The sequence below is a fragment of the Sciurus carolinensis genome, chromosome 8 (assembly GCF_902686445.1).
Source record: "Sciurus carolinensis chromosome 8, mSciCar1.2, whole genome shotgun sequence".
NCBI lineage: Eukaryota > Metazoa > Chordata > Mammalia > Rodentia > Sciuridae > Sciurus > Sciurus carolinensis.
The window spans coordinates 122,346,804-122,368,395 of NC_062220.1; the positions used below are offsets into that span (position 1 = coordinate 122,346,804).

General features: G+C 44.4%; 1 protein-coding gene and 1 non-coding gene across 5 annotated transcripts in view; both read left to right on the forward strand.

The window, feature by feature from the left end:
* Positions 1-2,210: 2,210 nt before the first annotated feature.
* Positions 2,211-2,286, forward strand: Trnat-ugu (transfer RNA threonine (anticodon UGU)). Its single transcript has one exon. It is a non-coding gene; the product is annotated as a tRNA-Thr (tRNA).
* A 1,214-nt stretch (positions 2,287-3,500) lies between these two features.
* Klhl22 (kelch like family member 22) overlaps positions 3,501-21,592 on the forward strand; it is a 39,119-nt gene continuing 21,027 nt past the window's right edge. The window contains exons 1-3 of one of the 4 annotated variants that reach the window (XM_047562294.1): positions 3,501-3,721; positions 9,948-10,214; positions 19,017-19,182. In XM_047562294.1, coding sequence (XP_047418250.1) covers positions 9,988-10,214; positions 19,017-19,182 — 393 coding nt within the window. In that variant the 5' untranslated portion in view covers positions 3,501-3,721; positions 9,948-9,987. Of the gene's footprint in view, positions 3,722-9,947; positions 10,215-17,971; positions 18,008-18,636; positions 18,740-19,016; positions 19,183-21,592 lie in introns of those variants that run through there. The other 3 variants (XM_047562291.1, XM_047562293.1, XM_047562292.1) reach the window with 3 other exon arrangements.

Below are 21,592 nucleotides of genomic sequence, written 5' to 3' on the forward strand. Positions count from 1 at the left end.
CACTTCTACAATTTTAGGCATTTTTTTAGAACAGCATTTCACTTCTTGGTTCCAATTTCTGTCTCAGTCTATTTGTGCTTCTATAACAAAACATCACAAACTAGGTAATTTATTAAATGATAAAAATTTATTTCTCACAGTTCTGGAGGTAGGAAAGTCCAAGAGTGAGGTGCCAGCAGGTTCAGTGTTGTTGAGGGCTCACTCTGCCTAAAAGATATCATCTCTTAAGAATGTCCATGCACGGTGAAAGGCGTGACTGAGTGCCCTCATACTTTTTTTTAAAATGGCACTAATCTCATTTGTGAGGGGTGAGGGTTCTATATTTAAGACCTTATCACTTCATAAAGACATCCACTTTTTTTTTTTTTTTTTTGGTAGCAGTGATTTGAACCCAGGGATGCTTTACCACTGAATTCTATCTCCAGCCTTTTTGAGACAGGGTGCTAAGTTGCTTATGGCCTCCCTAAGTTGCTGGGGCTGGCCTCAAACTTGTGATCCTCATGCTTTAGTCTCCCAAACTGCTGGGATTACAGGCATGTGTCACTGTGCCTAGCAAGGTCCCACTTCTTAAAACTGTCATATTGGAGATTAATTTCTAAAATAAAAATTTTGGGGATACACCAACATTCAGACCACACATCAGCCTCCCTATTGCAGCTCCAGGGCTTCTCCTATTTCCTTTGGATCTACTTTTACATCTGGTCCCCTTGGGTTTTTCCTTCTCCACCCCTCCACTGTGCTCAGGATTGAATCCAGGGCCTTCTGCTAGCTAGACAAGTGCTCTATCACTGAGTTACACCCCCAGCCTCCACAGGGTCTTTGAAATCACTCGTCCTCTGTTCTCTCTGTGCCCCCATGCCCAGCCCACTGCTATGCCTCAGTAGTTCTTGTTCTCCTTTTTTTTGGTGCTGGGGATTGAACATAGGGCCTCATGTATGCTAGGCAAGCTTTCTACCACTGAACTATATTCCTGCCTCCCTTTCTCTTTTTTTTGAGACAGGGTCTTGGTAAGTTGCCCAGGTTGGCCTCAAACTGGTGATTCTCCTGCCTCCATCTCCAGAGCAGCTGAGATTATACGCATGTACCACAGCTTTTTGCAGCCAGTCTCCTTTTCCCAATACTTGTTCTGGCTGTATGTACCACCTCCAGTTGTGACACATGATATACCAATGATTTCCCCTCAATCTGATGGCCCCCTCATCCTAGAAGGTTCTTAGCATGGTACCTACAGTTTTCTAACACCTTTGGTCATATTCCTTCATCTTTCTCAGAGTTCACTCTTGCTCTGGCTTCCCTGGGGTCAGGATGGATCCAGTGTTCTTGGGCTCATCTTTTTCACCTTACCTATACTGTGGAGACTCCTCCTTCCCAGGTGTATTATTCAGTTTTGTATTACTACAACTAAATACCTGAGGCAACCAAATTACTAAAGAAAAATGTTTTTTTTGGGTTCAAGTCCAAGATGTGTGAATCCCTTGATTTGGATTTCTGGTAAGAATGCCAGAGGCAATGGTAGAAGTACAAGTCAGAGCAAGGGGTCATATCTTGAGCCAGGAAGCAAGGAGAGATTGAGACCAGGGTCCCACAATCCCCTTTGAAGGCATACCCTCACTGACCTAAGGATCTCAAACTAGGTCCCATATCTTAAAGGTCCATAGCACCTCCGAGTACCATTCCCAGGGATGCAGGTCTTTACATAATGGACTTTGGAGTACACTCAAATTATACCCAAACCATACCACAAGGTTTCCAGCCAGCTCTGCTCTCTATTCTCACTCCCTGACTTACTGAAGTCCGCTTCACCATTGCCTCCCTGCTCAGCCCCTGCCTCTTGTTGTCCAGTCCAGTGTCTGATGCCCACCTTGGCATCTGTCTGCCCTGGATGAAGACTGCACTTGGGGTCATGTCCAGCCTCTGGGGGGTAGGATCTGATCTGTAGCCTTCCCTTCAGGCTCAGAAAATCCTGCCAACCTCCCACTCACATTGCTGGATCTTACCTCCCTGCTTTTCCTTAACACTGGCTGGAGGCCATATCCTTCAAAAAGCCTTCCTGAAAGGAAGCTGGCTCCCATTTGGCACCTCTGCTCTTTGGACCCTTGTCTGACCCCTCAAGCAGCTCTTTGGGCTCCGCTAGCACAGTGTTTCTTTATTTTCTTCCTCCTTCACATTCCCCTTCACCTTTCTTTTTAATCATAAGCCATACTGGGGTTGGGGAGATAGCTCAGTTGGTAGAGTGCTTGCCTTGTAAGCACAAGGCCCTGGGTTCGATCCCCAGCACCCCCCCCAAAAATATTTATAAGCCATCATTACACACATCTCTCCCTGCAATGTTCTCCCTACTCATCACAGCCCCTCTCAGAACCACAGTGCAGGACATTCAACCTGACCATATCAATGACAAAGGTCTGCAGACACTGCCAGACAACCTTGGAGTTTGGGATTCTCTTGAAGGGGAGGCAAAGAAAAATACCACTCTCTGCTTCCCAGCCATTATAAGCAAAACAGCACTCCTCCACCATGCCCTTCTGCCTTACCTTGGGCCCAGAGCAATTAAGTCAGTCAAACATGAACTGAACCTCTGAAACTTATTTTTCTGGGTTGCCCTGACTGGTCTCGAACTTGCAATTCTCCTATTTCAACTTTCCAAGTCATTGGGATTACAGGTTGCATCATTATGCCCAGGTAGATACCTTTTTGTTTTTATTGCAAAAGCAACTGAAATCTATTCATCCCCAATACAGAATTATATTGCTTCAAAAAAAGTAAAGAAAGAAAAATGAATGCCAACAGTTTCCTCAGGATGGCTGGGGGCAGGCTTTAGGATTGAGAAGGGTATTTACTCCAGAATCTTAGAAAGCAAGAAAATCAACACCTGTTCAAACTGGCTTTGTCAATTTCCCACATACCCAGCAGGGGGCGTGCGACCTTCAGAGGCTCTATCTACTTTAAGAGAAGTGTGCTGGCGCGGTGGAACGCGCCTGTAGTCCCAGTTACTCTGGAGGCTGAGGTAGGAGCATCGCTTTAGCCCAGGAGTACCAGATCAGCCTGGGCAGCTGGGCAACATAGCGAGACACCATCCTGTGTGTGTGTGTGTGTGAGAGAGAGAGAGGGAGAGAGACAGATACACGTATGAGTGAGGGAAGGCGAGAATGAGGGAGGGAGCGATAGAGGGAGGAAAAGAGGAAGTGAAAGAGTGAAGGATGGAATAAGCGAAGGAAGGAGGGGAGAAATAAGTGAGAAAATTGAAAGAAAGACGGAATGAGTGAGTGAGTCAGTGAGGGAGGGAGGATAAAGTAAGTGAAGGAGGGAATAATGGATGAATATGAGGGACAGAGGGAGTGTAGGAGTCACAGAGTGAGGGAGGGAGGGTGGCAAGAGAGGAGGAAATGGTTTTACACCGCGTGACCCCGCCAATAGGCGTTTGTTCCTTCATTCACTCGTTCCGCTCCACCAAGTGCCAAAAGCAGTGTCAGCGGCAGAGGCCACCTCCGCATTTGCGGCCCTTTTCGAAGAGCAACAGAGAGGCACCCGGGCTGCAGCGTGGCCTTGGCCGGCACCCCCTTCCGGCAGCCAGCTGCAGAGTAACTCCCCCGCCTCAGCCTACTGCCCCAGGCCTCCGACCGCACTGCACTGCGCCTGCGCTGAGGAACCACGTGACGACCAAGGCCCCTCCCCGCTTCCCGCCTCCTAAGAGTGCGGCCTCAGCTTGCGGCGGCACCAGGTCAGCTGCGAGGCGTGGGCCGTGCGGGCCGGGCGGGCAGGCTGTGGGGAGCGTGGGCTGTGGGCTACCCGCGCAGGGCAGGGTCGAACGAACGGCGCGGGGATGTGAGGGCGGGCGCGGCCGGAGGCGCGGGGTTGGCGGCCTGAGGCGAGCCCGCGGCCTGACGTGGCGGGGGCGCGGCGGGCGGGACCCCCGGGCACCGAGAGGTTGAGAGCTGGCTCTTTGCTGACTGAGGATCGTGGCCTCAGCGCGGCTGCAGGCCGTCTGGCCTCCTAGTCTGCTGACCAGCCCTGTCTCCCACAGCGAGTCCGAGTGTGGCCTTCCTCAGCCGCGACCCTCGGCGCTGCACGGACCTGGACTTGCAACAGGCAGACAGGTCCCGGCCCGGGCGATCCACCTGGTGTGACCTAGGTTTGCCAGGCCTCATTTCTTCAGCCGCGCGTCCTAGACTGGGGGCAGGGGCTGCAGCCGCGGGTGCCTGTCCTCCCTAGCTCGTGGAATTTCCTGAGAGCCGGAGATCGCGCTGTCTGTGCATGATCGCCGGGTACCACTATTTTAGATAGTGGGCGGGAGGGGGCACGAAATGGACCTGGGCCTGCGCAACTTGGATGCTACCACCTTATGCCCTGGGCTCCTCCCCGGGGGCCCCCTCAGTTAAGGCCTTCTCTGTGGGGCTGGGCCTGGAGCACTGGGATGCTCCAAGTTTTCACTCTGGGAAACTCATTCCAAAGCACAAGTGGGCGCCCGTTTGAAAACTTCCCCTCTGGAAATTAGAACCCACTCCCTTCTCTGCTCTCTGCAACCTGTCCACTTTGCCTTTGTTGCAATTTGCTTCATACTGCCAAGAATTGGGGTTTGTTGAGGGCAGACACTGCTTGTTTTGGGGCCGTACAGAAGACTTGAGGATGTCTACTCAGTAAATGGTGTTTGGAATTAGGTTGAAAATTCCTCTGAAATGCTTTTGGCTCTGTCATCCATAAGTTCATGAAAATTAATTGTATGTCCTTCAGTTTGTACCTATTTGGGACTTTCTAGCTTCCTTTCTACTTCCCCCTAAAGCTTTGAACAGCATGAAATGGAGGAACCTTGCTTAGGATGACTAGAATTGGGAATGTTATGGGAATGGGATGAGTGGAGGGCTTCAGGGTAGGGTAACCCTCTGTTAAATGGAAAGGGTGAGATTGATGCCAGTGACTGAGTTTCCAGGAGTCCCCTCATCAAGACCAGTTTGGTACTGGGGATTGAACCCAGGACCTCAGACATGCAAGGCAAATGCTCTACCACGGAGCTCTATCCTCAGGACAGACAGACACACATATCGTTTTGAGACAGGGTCTGGCTAAGTTGCTCAGGCTGGCTTCTAACTCATCATCCTCCCACCTCAGCCTCCCAAGTAGCTGTGATTATAAGCATGCACCACCACACCCATCTTCAAGAACATTTATTTATGTAGAAAAACATCATAAATGTTTAACAAAGAATGTGTCACATTTCCACTAATTTTTTTTTTTTTGTACCAGATATCAAACCCAGGGGTGCTTAACCATTGAGCCAAATTCCCAGCCCTTTTTATTTTTAGAGAGGGTCTCGCTAAATTGCTGAGGCTGGATTTGAAATTGCTGTCCTCCTACCTCAGCCTTCTTGAGCCACTGGGATTACAGGCATGTACCACCATGCCCAGCTCCACCTAATTCTTTTTTTTTGTTTTTTAAATTAAAAAAAATTTTTTAGATGTTGATAGACCTTTTTTTAAAAAATTCATTTATTTTTATGTGGTGCTGAGGATTGAACCCAGTGCCTCACACCTGCTAGGCAAGTGCTCTTCCACTGAGCCACAACCCCAGCCTAATTCTTTTATTTAAAATATTTTTTTCAGTTGTAGATGGACACAATACCTTTATTTATTTATTTTTTTGTGGTGCTGGGGATCATGTGCTAGGCAAGTGCTCTACGACTTAGCTACAACCCTAACCCCCTAATTCCTTTTTTTTTTTTTTTTTTTTTTTTTTTTTTGCTGGGGAGTGCTAGGGATTGAACCCAGGGCTTTATGCATGTGAGACAAGCACTCTACCAACTGATCTATATCCCCAGTCCCCCTAATTCTTTACTTTTTGAATATTATCAATTTCAGAAATGTGGTTATAGTCAGAATTGCTGTTTTTTTTTTTTTTTTTTTTTTATTTAAATCAGCAAAGGTGTAAAAGGAACATTCTTGGTAGACTAGACAGTGGCCTGAATTGGGTTTCATTCTTCGCTGGTGGGGAGAATAAATTGGTACAACCTCTATGGAGGACAATTTGGCAATGTTCGTTAAAATGACAAGTATACTCTAAAAATAAAATGACCCAGCAATTTTATATCTAGGAAATTTTCCTCAGATATTTGCTGCATGTATGGCACATCTAAATGACTCAATGCACAACTGTTTGCAATAGCAAACAATGGGAGGAAACCCAGATGTTTTACTAGGATTGGTCAAATAAAACTCGTTTATCAACTCAGCATGGTGGCCCACACTGGTAATCCCAGCTACTGGAGAGACAGGCAGGAAAATTGTCAGCTTCAGCGATGCATTAAGAGCCTGTCTTAAAAAAAAAAAAAAAAAAAAAAAAAAAAAGGGGTTGGGGAAGTGGGGCAGGGCTTGAGGATGTAGTTCAGAGGTAGAGCACTTGCCTAGTGTATATGAGGCCCTGGGTTTCATCACCCCTACTGCAAAAAAAAAAAATCAGACCAAACATGTTTATCCATACAGTGGACTGTGAGAGGTTTAAGAAGTTATATACAAAAGCTAATGGAAAGGGAATCTTGTAGTTTTGCAGATTCACCTGAGACTCCACAGATGCCTTATAGAAGGGTATGCAGGAAAGTCAAATAGTAGGTTCCTCTGAAAGGGGATCTGGTCGGTTCATAGGTGGAAGGACCTTTTGAATTTGAACCATGTCAATGTATTAAGTATTCAAAAGTATATTTGAGAATTTCACTATTAAGTGTTTCAAACAGGAAAGTACATAGCAAGAATAATATTTTTGTCAAATTCTAATGTTTTGTCTTACTTTTTTTTTTTTTTTTAAGAAGCAAAACATTTCCTTTTTTCTTCCTGAAGAATAATGGTGATCCTAAATTTGATGTTTCTTGTTTTTTTGTTACTGGTGATTGAAACCAGGGGCACTCAACCACTGAGCTACATCCCCAGCTCTTTTAATATTTTATTTAGAGACAAGGTCTAAGTTGCTTAGAGCCTCGCTAACTTGCAGAGACTGGCTTTGAACTCACGATCCTCCTACCTCAGCCTCCCAAGCCACTGGGATTACAGGCATGTGCTACCATGCCTGGCTCTTGTCCTTATAAATGTGTTTATAGTGTTTTATGTCATACTGTCTATCTATAAGCAATATTGGATAGTATCATTTTGTATGTCTTCAAACATTTTGTAAACCAAATTGTACTATACTGATTTTGCAATTTACTGTTTTCTCTCTGCATGACCTTGAGATTTTACAACTTTGGTAACTGTATCTTAAGTTCTAATTTGCTCATTTTAGCTGTTGGCTATGGTTCTGTTGAATCTTTGTGCCCCAACACCTGTTCTCCTGAAGATGATGTTTATGGCTAGTGCTTGCTTCAAATACTTGGTCTTGAATGTTGTTGCACTTTGGGCTGCACTCCTTCATAGCAAGGAATTGGTTCTTTTGTCTTCACTCTCCGCTTAGCACCTAGCTGAGTTCCTTTAATTGTGCTCCATAAACATGCTTTGTCTGCCCAAGGAAGTCTTTTTTTTTTTTTTTACTGTGCTTGTTTTTACGGTGGGTGTTTAGGGAGTAGCTGCATGTATCCTAAGAGGGAAGATGGGCTCCTGCACTCAAAGCATGGCAACCCTGTCTGGGAGCTTGATGTCTGTTGAGGCAGTCATTCATTATAGTCACCCCTTGAGAAGGAAGTTTCTTGAGTGTATGGTGGTCGTGTTGGTGAGGAGGATGTTAAGGTTTGCAAATAGGAGCCAAGTGCCCAGAGCCTGTGGTTAGCAGGTATGTCCATAGGCACTTTGAGATGCCTGTGAGACAGATCCCTTCAGAAACCTAATCTCCTAATGGTGGGTAGGTAAAACAGGTTTCAGTGATTGGGTATGTTTGTCTTATTCATGATAAGGTAATAATGGTACAAGTGATTGAGCTAGACCATGGCCAATACAGATTATGAGGGGCCGAGGAGAGAGACTGAAAGTGTTCAGAAGATGACAGGTGTCTCTTTTGGTGTAAGGATCAGTTACAGGCAAGGGAAGGAAGACCTGAAGGAGGATTTTGAACCAAGTCACAGGGAACCTTATGTTGAAGGCAGTGGGGAACCATCACTTGAGAAGTCAGATGGTACAATCAGAGCATTTTGGTACGTTCTTGTGACCTGGACAGAGGAGCCTGGGGAGGATGAGGCAAGAGATAGGGAAACCAGTTGGGGCATCATTCCTGTGATCTGACCCTGAGTAGGGGCTGTGAAGGAATAAGAGGGTATCACTTTGAGACAGAAGAAAGGAGAAAAAAATCAACCTTAGTGTCTGATAAGGAACAAGACTTAGAGAGGTTATTGAGACCATGAGGTTTTCCATATGGAAACAGTAACTGTACCAGTGACAAAAATAGACCTGTTGAGAGGACTTCTGGCTGGATTAGGCACTGAGGTGGAGGTGTGATTGGGAATGTAGGTTCTGGGGAAAAGGGTGGGCTAGAGCAGGGTTTGTGAGATAAGAAAAAAATCAGGAAAAGGGAAATTGCCATAGGGCAAAGTTTCAGGTAGGAGAGACCCACAAGCCAGAGGAATCATTAAGGATATGCCTCAGCTTTGGCCTTCTCTGGGCCTTAGTGAGAAAGATGAGCCAGTCCAGGGTGGGAGGAAGGAGTAAATTATGGGGTGGGGGTGGGTAGAAGTCCTAAATTCAGGATGCAGACTGGAGAATTGAGTGTGTCTAATGGGAGGCAGTAGGGCATCCAGAGCACACAAGTCCAGGAGGAGGAGGAGGAGGAGGTAGGTAACAGGGAGGTGTGTGCTTCTAGGCCTCAGTAGTGAGTAAGGAAACCTCTTTGACCAGTTTTAGAATCTGTTTTTCATTTTTGCTTTTAAAGATATAGTAGAGGGACTGGGGATATAGCTACTTTGGCAGATTGCTGACCTAGCATGTATGAGGCCCTGGGTTTAATCCCTAGCACTGCAAAAAAAAAAAAAAAAAAAAGATATAGCAGGGAATTGGAGAAGATGCATATTTTGGAGAGGGGAAAGTGGGGTAGCTTGAGGTAGAAAGAGCAAATGTTCATGACCTTGTGACTAATTGGCCATTTTGTAGCTTAGAGACCATGTAGCTTTGCTGTACCTCACCGTGCAGACCACTTATTCCTTGGCCTGGAGCATCTGGCTGTCCATAGTCATTTCTAGTTTTGTTGGAGTCTGTATGGCAAGTGTATTTGCAAAAGGTTCGTTTTCCTAGTTGGGTTTCTGAGACTCCCATTCAAATCAATTTGTAGGTTTTGAGGATATCAACTCAATTATTAGAAGGTAAGCTCAAATTTAAAATGTATTGTGGATGTTCTCTAATGCACCATTCTAGTCCAAGTTACTGTGCTTGACTTTTTAGACTCTTGGTAAAAGAAGGCAAGTCCTGGAAATGGTATCTTGGTCCCCACCTCCCAGGAAAGGGTTTCTAATGCTGAGACACTGTGTTTGGGTCTTCAGACCATTCACCACTCAGGCCTTACCTGTTTTTGGCAGTTCTGGGGATCAAGCTTAAGACCTCACACATGCATGCTAGGCAAGTGCTCTACCATTGACCTAACATCCCCAGACCCAGGGTGGGTACTTTTATCTCCCCTTTTATAGTTGAGGAACCTGAAGCTCAGGGTGGCCATGTCACAAGTCCTTGGTGGGGTGGGGTTCACACAGGTTTGGGAAACCTTTTACTCATGTTTCCCAAAACCCTTCTGTATTGCTGCAGTACTGAAGGAGTCAAAATGAGATGAAGAACTTGGGGATGAAGGAACACAGGTCATCAGGAAGAAGGCAAAATTGGACAAGAATTGGGAGGAGACGAGGAATTAGAGGGCTTGGGATCATAGGGAAGATCCAAGTGAGGGAGGCACAGGAGCAGGATGAATAGCAGGTACCTCAGGTACAGAGCTGGCCAGTTAATGTATGGCAGGGGTTCCACTTGCCTGCTTACACCCCGTCCCCTCTGTCTTGCCAGCAGACAGGCCGCAGTTTTGAGGGTTGGCGTGGCTATCAGGATGGCCGAGGAGCAGGAATTCACCCAACTGTGCAAGTTGCCCACACAGCCCTCCCACTCACACTGCATCAACAACACCTACCGGAGCACGCAGCACTCTCAAGCCCTGCTCCGGGGGCTGCTGGCTCTCCGGGACAGTGGGATCCTCTTCGATGTCGTCCTGGTGGTAGAGGGGAGACACATTGAGGCCCATCGCATCCTGCTGGCTGCATCCTGTGATTATTTCAGGTAAGTAACCTATACCTGTTTTTACAAGGACAATAATACAGGTGATCCTGGCTCTAGTAGCCATGCATCCTGATATTGACAGTGTCTCCTGTTCACCTCAGAGCCATTTCACTGCCTGTATGGAGACTCAGTCAACAAGTGTGATACAGAAGAAGCCTCAAAGTTTGTTCTTTCAGCTGTCCCAACTGTTGGTCATGTTGTCTTTATTCAAGATAGTTATCTGTGGATTAACTTATAATGTTGCATTTCATAAATTTAATCTTCTGTTTCAAGTACAGTATCTTGGGGTAAAACAGATTTGCTTTTTACTTTACTCTGGTTTCTAACCCTATCTCCATCATTTTCTTTCGAAACACTTGAAAACTGAGGAAAAGTTAAAAGAATAATATGATGGACCTCTCAATACATGTCAGTTAACACTTTGCCACATTGCTTTCCTGTCTTTACATAGGCATACTTTTTTTAGGCAGTAGGAATTAAACCCAGTGCCTCCTGTAATTGAACCCAAGGCCTTCTGCATGCTAAGCAAGTATTCTACCACTGAGCTGTATTTCCAGCCCTTTTAATTTTGAGATGGGGTCTTGCTAAGTTGCCTAGCCTGGCCTCAAATTTGTAATCCTCCTGCCTCAGTCTTCTGAGCAGCTGGGATTACAGGCATATGCCACTGTACCCCAGGTAAACACACACTTTTTTTTTTTTCCCCTGTATTGGACATAGTTACCACTGAGCTATAGCCAGCCCCCCCCCCTTTTTTTTTTTTTTTTGAGGTACTGGGGATCGAACTCAGGGCCTTGTGCTTGCGAGGCAAGCACTCTACCAGCTGAGCTATCTCCCCAGCCCCCAGCCCTTATTTATTTATTTATTTATTTGTATTTTGAGACAGGGTCTCACTAAGTTGTTTAGGGCCTTGCTAAGTTGCTGAGACTGACTTTGAACTTGTAATCCACCTGCCTTAGCCTCCCAAATTGCTGGGATTAGAGGCAAGCACTACCATACCCAGCTTACATTAAAAAAGACATCATGACACCTTACTCTGAAGTCTTTTAGTACTCCCCTCATTATCATAATGCTACTTGAAGAGTCCACATGAACCCTGGTCACTCTTTTGGCACCGCGTAGGTGTTAAAGCCCAAAGCTGGGTGATTATTACTGTATACACATTGTCTACACAGCTACATAATGTTTAGAGTTATCCTTTCTGTGGCACCCCAGTGCTTCTGGCTCACACCTCTCTTCCTCAAGTATCAGCCTTTGGCCCTTCCAGTGGACTCTATGGCTCCTCCAGCATTTCTCATGACTTCCTGCATAACCTCATGTCAGCTGTTAGCACATTGAGAAGTACCAGTAGCTTCTCTTGTCTCACACTCTGAACTGGAATCTGTCTCTTATTCCTATGAGTGCCTAACATTTATTAGTCATGGTTCTACAGATATGAGAGGAGACTTATTAGAATTGATTCATGTGATTATGGTAGCTAAGAAGTCTCATGAAAAGACTTTCTATAAGCTGGAGACCTTGGGATGCTAGTAGCATGGCTCAATCCTGGTCTGAAAACTTCAGAATTAGAATTGATGGTATAATTCTCATTCTAAGGCTAAAGGCTGGAGAACCCAAGAGAACCATTGATTTAAGACCTGAAATCCAAAGGCCAGGGAACCCAGAGTTCTGATGTCCAAGGGCAGGAGACAAGAGTGTGCCAACTTCAGATAAGGGAGATCACCCTTTCTCTGCTACATTTGTTCTGTGTGGGCCCCAGCTGATTTTCTCCATTCAATCGAGCAACTCACATCACTCTTCTGGAGGTACTAAAAATAATGCTTTTTCAGTTTCTAGATATTCCTTGATCTAGCAAAATTGACACCTAAAATAACCATCACAAGTAGTTGTCACATAGAGAGCCAAACAGTACCTATGACTTAAACAAATACATTTCTGTATTTCATTTCTTCTCTTATCTGCATGGCTCTGTACCCTAAGGAGTTGAGTGCCACTACCCTCCTTTCCTGCTGGTGGGAATGAAGCTCAGAAGGAGGAAGGGCTTCCAACTGAGACAGTGGGATTCACACCCCAGTTGTTCCATGGTCATTCTGTTCCACCTCTGATTCTGTTTGATGATTTTTGTCTTCTAGGCTTGGTGGTAGTTCATCCTCCCCCACTCTTTAGTTTTAGGAATTATTGAGCAAAATACTTCTTTTTGTATATGTGTTGAGGGGTACTGGGAATTGAATCCAGGGCCTTGCACATGCTAGGCAAGCACTCTACTACTGTGCTACACCCCTGGCCTATAACCTGTTTTTAAATGTTTTTATATATCCACGTGTTGTCTCTTTTAACATCCATACACTTTCTTTTTGCAAACACCAGTACACGATCTTAAAACCCAAAAAGTTCTGAAATTGACTACTGTTTAAAAATAAGTTTGGCCCAAATTCATTAAACCACAAAACCTACCGTGAACTGTTATGAGGCTGATGTATATTTTTTTGTCCTGCTTAGTATCAGTCTTTGTGTATTTTACTTTGGAAATACTAATGTATTTGATTATGAGGTATTAACCCAGATCCCACTTTGTGTACCCTCCTGTGTGACACATGTATAGTATTTCTTTTTCTATTACTGAGCTACATTACATCCCCAACATCCCCTCACCCATTTTACTCTATTTTATTTATTTATTTTTTTATTTTGAGACAGGGCCTCAGTAAGTTGAGGAGGCTGGCCTTGATACTTGCAATCTTCTTACTTCAGCTCTCAAGTAGTTGGGATTACATGCCCAGCACGTACAGTATTTCTCAGTTAAAACCTGAATTCTGAATATTCCTATCTTCAAGGTGTTGGATGAGGGTTAGGACCAAAATGAACCATTGCAGGAAATTTTCTCCCCCACATTACCTCAGAAGTAGCACACTGGGTTAGGGTTCTGTGGTTTGGGACATCCTGGAAATTCCAGGTACCAACAGTAGAGGTGGCTTCATTCTTTCTGCTGCAGATCTTTCTGTGGTGTTCATATCCCATACTTTTTTGGTTGGTCACTAGCTACTGGGTACTTGGTAAATATCTTTTCATCATTGCTGGGGATCAAACTCAGTGCCTTGCATATGCTAGGCAAGTGCTCTACCACTGAGTTACATCCCTAGTCCTTGAACATCCTTTTTTAAATTGTGATTTTAAAAACACACACGCTGGGCATGGTGGGTGCATGCCCAGAAACTCAAGAGGCTGAGGCAGGAGGATTCAAGTTTGAGATCAGCCTCAGCAATTTAGTGAGACCCTGTCTTAAAATAAAAAGGGCTAGGGACTTAGCTCAGTGGTAAAATGCTCCTGGGTTCAATCAGTAAAAACAAACAAAAAACAACACACACACTCACACACACACTCACACACACATCACAGAAAATGTATCATCTCCAGTTTTTAACTGTGCAGCCCAATAGTGTTAAGTGTATTCACATTATTGTAAAAAAAAAAAAAAAAAATCAGAAGATTTCATGTTATAAATCTGAAACTCTACCCACCAAGCTCTACGTCTTCTTTATCCCCTCTCCACAACCCCTGACAACACCATTCTACTTCCTGTTTCTTCAAATTTGACTACTCTAGGTACCTCATAAATGGAATCATATAGTATTTATCCTTTTGTGACTGTCTTATTTTGCTTACCATAATGACCTCAAGGTCTATCCATGTTATAGTATGAAACAGGGTTTCCTTCCTTTTTTTAAGATGGAATGAATTCCATGGTATGGAAATGCCATATTTTGCTTAACCGTTCATCTGTTCTTGGATTTTGGAACTGCTTCCACCTTTTGGCTACCGTGAATAATGCTGTCATGAACATGGCTGCATAAATATCTCTTTAAGACTCTGCTTTCAATTCTTTTGGCTGTATCCCCAGAAGTGAGTTAACTGAATTATATAGTAATTCTAGTTTTAATTTTTTGAGGAATTACTGTAGCAATTGTGTCCTACCAACAGTGCACAAGAGTTCCAATTTCTCTATATCCTCACCAACTTATTTTCTCTTGGTTTGCTTGTTTTTTAATTAGGGGCCATCCTAATATACCTGAGGTATAAACATTTTTATTTTAACCTAATTTTTTTTTTTTTTTTGGTACTGGGACTTGAACCTGGAGTGCTCTACCCCAGAACTACATCTCCACCACTTTTTAATTCTGAAGCAGGGTGTCAGCTTTTGTGCTGCCATGATGAAAATACCTGACAGGAAGGAAAAGTTTATTTGGGACTCATGATTTCAGAGGTTTCAGTCCATAGATGACCAACTTCATTGCTCTGGACTGAAGGTGAGCCTAACGTGAGGCAACACATCATGGGGGAATGGCCCAGTGGAGGAAAGCTCATGGTAGGGTCAGGAAGCAGAGAGAGAAGATGGGGAAGGGCTACAGGAAAGATGTGCCCTTCAGGGCATGTCCCCAGTGACCCACCTGCTCTAGCCCTCCCCCACCTAACTATAGTTACCATGCTTCAAACTAGGATGGACTGATTAGTGTACAGCTCTCATAATCTAATCATTTACCTCTGAATATTCCTGCATTAACTAGAGCTTTGGGGGGGACACTTCATATCCAAACTATAACATAAGATCTTGCTAAATTGCCTAGGCTAGCCTTGAACTTGTGATACTCCTGCCTCAGCTTCCAGAGTCACTGGGATTACAGGTATGCTCTACCATACTGCACGCCCAACAATTTTGACATCATGTCTGAGTTATGAAAATGTAGTAAGTATATAATAAAGAAATATCCATTTTTGGTAAATAATAATAATAATAATAATAATAAAAAGGAAGTGGATATATTTTCCTTTTGAAATTTTTTTCCTACCTGATTTTTATCTTGAAAGATGTTGATCCTACAGAACAGTTGAAAGACAGGTTCATTGAACACCAGTGCTTTTGGCCTAGATTCATCACTTATTAACATTTTGTAAAATTCATTTCAGAGGAATTGCAGACAGTGTGACATTTTATCCCTAAATACTTCAGTTTTGCTCTCTAGGGGCATTCTGATATACCTATCATATGAGTCTAAGAAAATTTATAATCATTTCATAATTTCATCTGGTATTTGAATCCATATTCAGATTTTCCTAATTGTCTTTAAAATGTTTTATATTTCCTCCTTCCTTCCTCCATTCAGGGTCCAGTCAAGGTTCATGCAGTGGATCCTTTCTTAAGATGATGAAATCTGTCAGTCTAAGTGCCAGTGTACCGCCTCAGGGGGCAGTGCTCAGTGTTGCCATCTCTTCTGCCAGCATGATCTTGGAGGTGCTGGGCAGAGGAATCAGACAAGGGAAGTGTGTGCAATGGCACAGTTCTGAAAAGTGCAGACCACTACAAAGTGCATGGGGAAGTGCTTCAAGAGGCTGGCTACACGTGGAATAAAATGTGTGGGAATCAACTTACCAGGCATGTGCCAGGTCTGTAGGAAGATGACTTGCAAGACCTCAAAAGAGAGCCCAAGGATGACTGGACACATAGAGAGGGCCACTGTGTTCATTGGAAAGATGCTGGCTCTCTGTATGTTAATCTAGATGTTTAATGTGTTTGTTCCCAAGAGGGTTTACTGGGAGGAGTTGCACAGCTAATTCTAAAGGTCAAGTGAAAAGAAGCAAGCAGCAGTTAATAAATTGTTGAAAGCAAAGGTAATGAAAGGAGACCAACCCTAACCTAATATTGGACATAATATGAAGCTGAGGTATTTGAAACTGCTTCTGGTGGGTGAAGAGAAAGATTTTCTTAGAAAAAGTCTAGAAATTTTGGAAATGTCACATGCACATCAGGAACTCTGTAGATGATAAAAAGGCATCATAAATTGGGAGGGGGCAGAGGAACATCAGGGTTGCCATATGGAAAAGCATTAAGTCAGACTCTTGCTTTACACCTTATACCAAAATTAATTCCACATGAGTCAAGTTGTTTTTGTTTTCGCAGTGCTTGGGTTCAAATCCAGGGACCTTGCACATGCTAGGCAAGTGCTCTACCATTGAGATAAATCCCAGTCAGATCAACAGTTCTAAGTGTGACGTATTCAACAATTAAAAAACTAGAGGAAAATATAGGGAAATGTTTTCTAATATAATCTCAGAAGGAAAAAGCCCTTCTAAGTTTGATGTAAAACTCAGACACAAGAAAGCAAATGATACATTTGACCACCTTAAAAACAAGACAGGTGTGATGGGACACATCTATAATCCCAGCAATTTGGAATGCAGAAGCAGGAGAATTGCAGGATTTGAGACCCTGTCTCAAAAATAAAAATCTGGGATATAGCTCGGTGGTAAAGTGCCAATGGATTCAGTCCCCAGTACCACAAAATACAAAGATAGCTGGGCACATTCCTGTAATCCCAGCCACTAGGGAGGCTGAGGCTTGCAGGTTAGATGCCAGCCTAGGCAATTTAGTGAGACCCTGTTTCAAAACAAAAGTTTTAAAAGACTATGGTAAAGGACATGCCTAGTAAGTGTCAGACCCTAGATTGAATCCTCAATACTACCCACCCTACCACCCTACCAAAAAAAAAAAAAAGACAAATTTTTGCATCCCAGAAAGCATGATAAAACCAAAAGTTAGGGGCTAGGATGAACGCTTGCCTAGCAAGCATGAGATGCATGAGGCTCTGTGTTCAATCCCCAGCACCACAAAAACAAAAATTAAAAGGTAGGGGGAAAATTCAACTAGTAGAAAATTGGCATAAATTCTTACTATTCAGAAAATTTTTTAAAAAAATGATTCTTACACGCATGATAAGAGTTTTCTTTTTTTTTTGGGTGCTGGGGATCGAACCCAGGGCCTTGTGCTTGCAAGGCAAGCATTCTACCAACTGAGCTATCTCCCCAGCCCCATGATAAGAGTTTTCTATCCCATTCATTATAAGAATTCTCCCTCACTGTAGCAGAGCTAGAGCTGGTGTCTTCTTAGACTATGGGAAGGCACCTGGCCCTGCTTTAGGGAATGATGTAAGAAAAGCAAAGTGATTATATGTCCCAGCAGCTACTTTTGTGGTAGTTAATCCTGGCATACATAGATGCAGAATGTTGTGGGGTGAGACTATCCATTATGTGAAAAGGCAGGAAGATTAGAACTGATCTACATGTACAACCCTAGATACATAGATAGGATCAGTTTATAGGATGTATAGTTAAGTAAAAACTAAGATGACAAATACAAACTGCCTCAGGGAGTTCCCTTGGGAGGGGAACCAACTGGAAGACTGGGACCTGAGGTACCAGCAGATTTTCGGTAGATTTAAAATCTTGAGCCATGTATGTCATCCAGTTGAAACACAAAACGTAAAAGTACCATCTACTATCTCCAAGTTGTGACTGTCATATTTAAATCTTCAACCTTGGGGCTGGGTCTGTAACTCAGTAATAGAGCACTTGCTTAACATATAACAGGCCCTGGGTCCCATCCCCAGCATAGCAAACAAAACAAATCAAACAACAGCAACAAAAACACCCCAGCCCTGGCTGCCAGCTTTTTACCTCTCAGTTCCCAATCATGTGTCCTCACTTGGTTATCTCACAGGCATCTCACACTGACCATGTCATCACAGGACAATCAAGGACTGTTCTCCCTAAACTAGTTCCTCCTGAATTTTTACACATTGGTTAAGAGTGTCCCCATCTACCCTGCAGTTTCACCCAGCATAGGCCCTGAGTCCTCCCTGAACTTCCTGGAATCAGTCTGTCAGAAGAATCTCTGCTGTACCCCAGTAGAGCTCTTCAGAGCTCTCAGCTGTGACTGGAGCCATACCAGTCTGTCCAGGGCCCAGGTAGGAACCCCCTGTCTGATTGATCTCACCCTTCTAGCCCTTCTCCAGCCCCTTTGCTTTAGGCTTCCAAGCTGTTGGTTTATGCCATATACTATAAAATTCCCCCACAGCAGTGTCTCAATATGCTCAGATTTTAGTGTGTAGTCTACCCTGCCCTAGAGTTAACCAGGCCTGTTACCCTTCCTGCCTGGTTCTGACTCACCTCCTACTTACTTCCCCCTGTCTTGGTGCCATAAGCACCAAGCTTTTCCTTGCCTCAGGTCCTGTGAACCTGTCTCCTCACCTGGGATGGCCTCCGCTGCCTGGCATTTACTTTTACCAGCCTACTCTTAGGTCTCAGTTCCTTGGAGGGGTCTAACCCTGCTCCATCTCAGCATTCCAGTGAGTTACACCCAGTTCAGATGCCCTGTTAAGTTTCTTCCCAGCATTTCCCAATCCAAATCTCTTTTTTTTTTTTAACTTTTCTTGTTTGTTCTTTGCTAGCATTAAACTTGTTCATAGGAATCCTACCAGTGTACTTCATGGTTATTCCTTCTTCTCTGTAAATGGTACTTGGCTTTTGGTAGGAGCTTAATAAACATGTTGAATGCAATGACTCTTATTTTTATTACTTGTTTCCCACTAATTAGCACATTCTTTCCAAACATACTCTGGAGTTGCTGCTGCTCTGACCTGAGAACTGGACTAGTGGATGAAGCAGAAAGCAAGCAGGCATGGGCCTGTCTTCATGAGGTGCATATGGGACACCTGAGGGCCCATGGAAAGGGAGACAAGTGATTTCTAGGATGGCTGCCTGGACTTGGTCAGGCTCCTTCCATAGGCTGACTCCAGTGTGTGTGCTGTTTACTCAGAGCACAGAGTGGTCAGCATTCCACTATGCACACTGCCAGACAACCCACTTCCCTGTCAACCCTGTTCTTGGGTACTTGATTCACCTCTCTGAATGTTCTTTGTGGCTTGGACTGGTATCTGACTGGTATAACCATGGTCTTTTCTCTTCACTTTGCAGAGGAATGTTTGCTGGGGGATTGAAGGAGATGGAACAGGAAGAGGTTCTGATCCATGGTGTCTCCTACAATGCCATGTGCCAAATCCTGCATTTCATATACACCTCTGAACTAGAACTCAGCCTGAGCAACGTGCAGGAGACACTGGTTGCTGCCTGCCAGCTTCAGGTGAGGCTCACCTCATCAAGCAAAGCAGACCTGTAGCCAATTGGGGTTTCTTCAGATACCCAAGTTGCATACTGGGCAGTAGCATTGGTATAATGTGGGTCAGAAGGACCAGGACACCAGGCAGTGAAAGAAGATATAGATTGGGCCCTCCGAAAGCTAAAGCAGAGTGACTCCCAACACCCCTGGGGCAGTGTTTTCTTCTGCCTCTGCCCTTTACTGTTTTGCTGCTTCTTCTTCCTGGATTGGTCTCCCTGCCAGGAAAAAGATCCTGCAAAAAGGCAATTGAGGTAACCCTGAGGCTTGTGTGTGTGAGGGTCTTTGTGCCATGGTGTCTGGAGATGCTCAGTGTCCTCATCATGTGCAGGCCTTCTTACCTGCCCTCTATGTTCAGCCACTCCTATCTCTTTAAAATTGTTTTCAGATACTTGTTTTCCTAGAGAAGTCAAAGAAGTTTTCTGAAGGTTTGACAGTATACCTTAAGTTTCAGATTTCATTGACTCAGTAGTGTAGGAGCAATTACACAGGGCTGGGCCTTCAGGTGTTAGTCAGAGGCTCAGTCTAGGTTGAGTCACTTCTTCCCACTTTTCTAGGAAGTAAAATGAAATGTTACTCTGAGTTCATCACTTTTCGACTTTTTACTCAGATGAGAGCTTGTTTGGGCCAATTAGGAAAAACTCAACCTGTCTTGTGGGTGTCTGGAGGCCCACTTGGCACACCAAGACTGTGATGTCCTCCCATGCCCTGTTCTCAAGTTGGGTACGAGGTGCTCAATATGTATTTGTTAGGCTGATCTAAGCATGATTTGCTTTGCAGTACTTGCATGAGGTGTAGATGGAGTTGAGCCAGGGTGGCCTTTATAGCAGAAAATTTTCCCTGTGTTCTTTCATTCAGAGATCCGTCTTATCTCTACTTTCCTGTCTTGGTTGCTTTGGAAACAGTCATCTGGTTCTCCATCCTCCTAGCACTGCCCTCTCCTCAACTGCCTCAGAATACCTCCCCACAGTATGACTGTGATTCTCCTGTCCATCTCTTTTTCTATGCCATGCACCCTCCTGGAGTTCCCCTTAGTCTCCTTGAATTGTATGTCCTGTGACCACTGTACCAGCACCCTGAGCCCAGAACCTCAGGTTCCTTAAACCTATCCATCTTTTCTATTCCCTATATTCAAGTTTGGATAAGTTCATCCTCTTCTATCATGCTTGTAACTGTCTCTGTTTTGTTTCCATTTCTTTGACCTTTGTCCTGGTTTCTGTCTTTCCATATCTGCCTCCTAACTGGTTTCTGCCCTCTCCTCCTCCATGCATTGCTCATGCATGTTGATACCAAATTATCTTCCTTAACACCACTTTCCTTCTCACCCCTCAGCACAGAGACTTCAGCCTTTATCAGCTTGACCATCGCTCCTGAGAGTCCTGGGCTATCTTCCCCAGTGCAGCAGAGGCCTTCCTGGGGGCAGCAGCCAACTTTGTTTTTAGTGTATTTTTTACAAATCAGTTATGTAAAGCAAGCTTTCCCTGGCTTAGCAGCATGAAGTCTAATTGTTCCTATAGCAAGTGACTGCTGGTAGCTTGCCCCTGTATGCTGTGCTCTCTGCTAGTCCGGATCTGACTTCATGGTGTCCCCAGAGACATGGGTCTGAATCCCAACAAAACTGTTCTTGTTGGGTCACCCCATGCAAATGCTTCCCTTCTCTGTGCCTCTTGTGGGCCCCTGTATGGTATGCCTCAGCTGGTTCCTCTGTGAGATTCCAATTATTACAGGGCTCTGGAAACAGGATAGGAAGTACAGAGGATGGGAAGCAGAGAGGTTCAGGTGTGGGAGGCCAGGTTCTTTCCAGGGAACTGCTTCTCAAGCTCACCTGGAGCTGTTGGCTCTCACATTCTGCTCAAAACCTGGTCTTCGGACTGGGGAGATAGCTCAGTTGGCAGAGTGCTTGCCTGTCAAGCACAATGCCCTGGGTTCAATCCCCAGCACCACAAAAAAAAAAAAACCCGGTCTTCAGGGCCCAGGCCTGTGACAGAAGTAGTATTTTAGAAAAAAGAGGCAAAACAGAAGTGCCTGCTAAGGTATAAAACAAGTCATCAAATGAAGACTTTCAGGACCTAATGAAGTATCATGAGGACATCTCACGTGGATCACATACCTCCCTAACATTTTGCAGGTGTCTATTCAACCCCTAGCATGTCACCTGGCAAGCAAGCATGAACTTTCTTTTGAATTTTAAAACAGTTAAATGTTTATTAATAAGCTTCAAATATCAGTAAAATTCCACTATGTGCAATAGTTAGTTTGTTGATCAGGTACAGTCCTCCCTCTGTATCCTTGGGGAATTGATTCTAGGACCCTTGCAGATACCAAATTCCAAGGATGTTCAAGTCCCTTATACAAAACGGTATGATATTTGTATAGA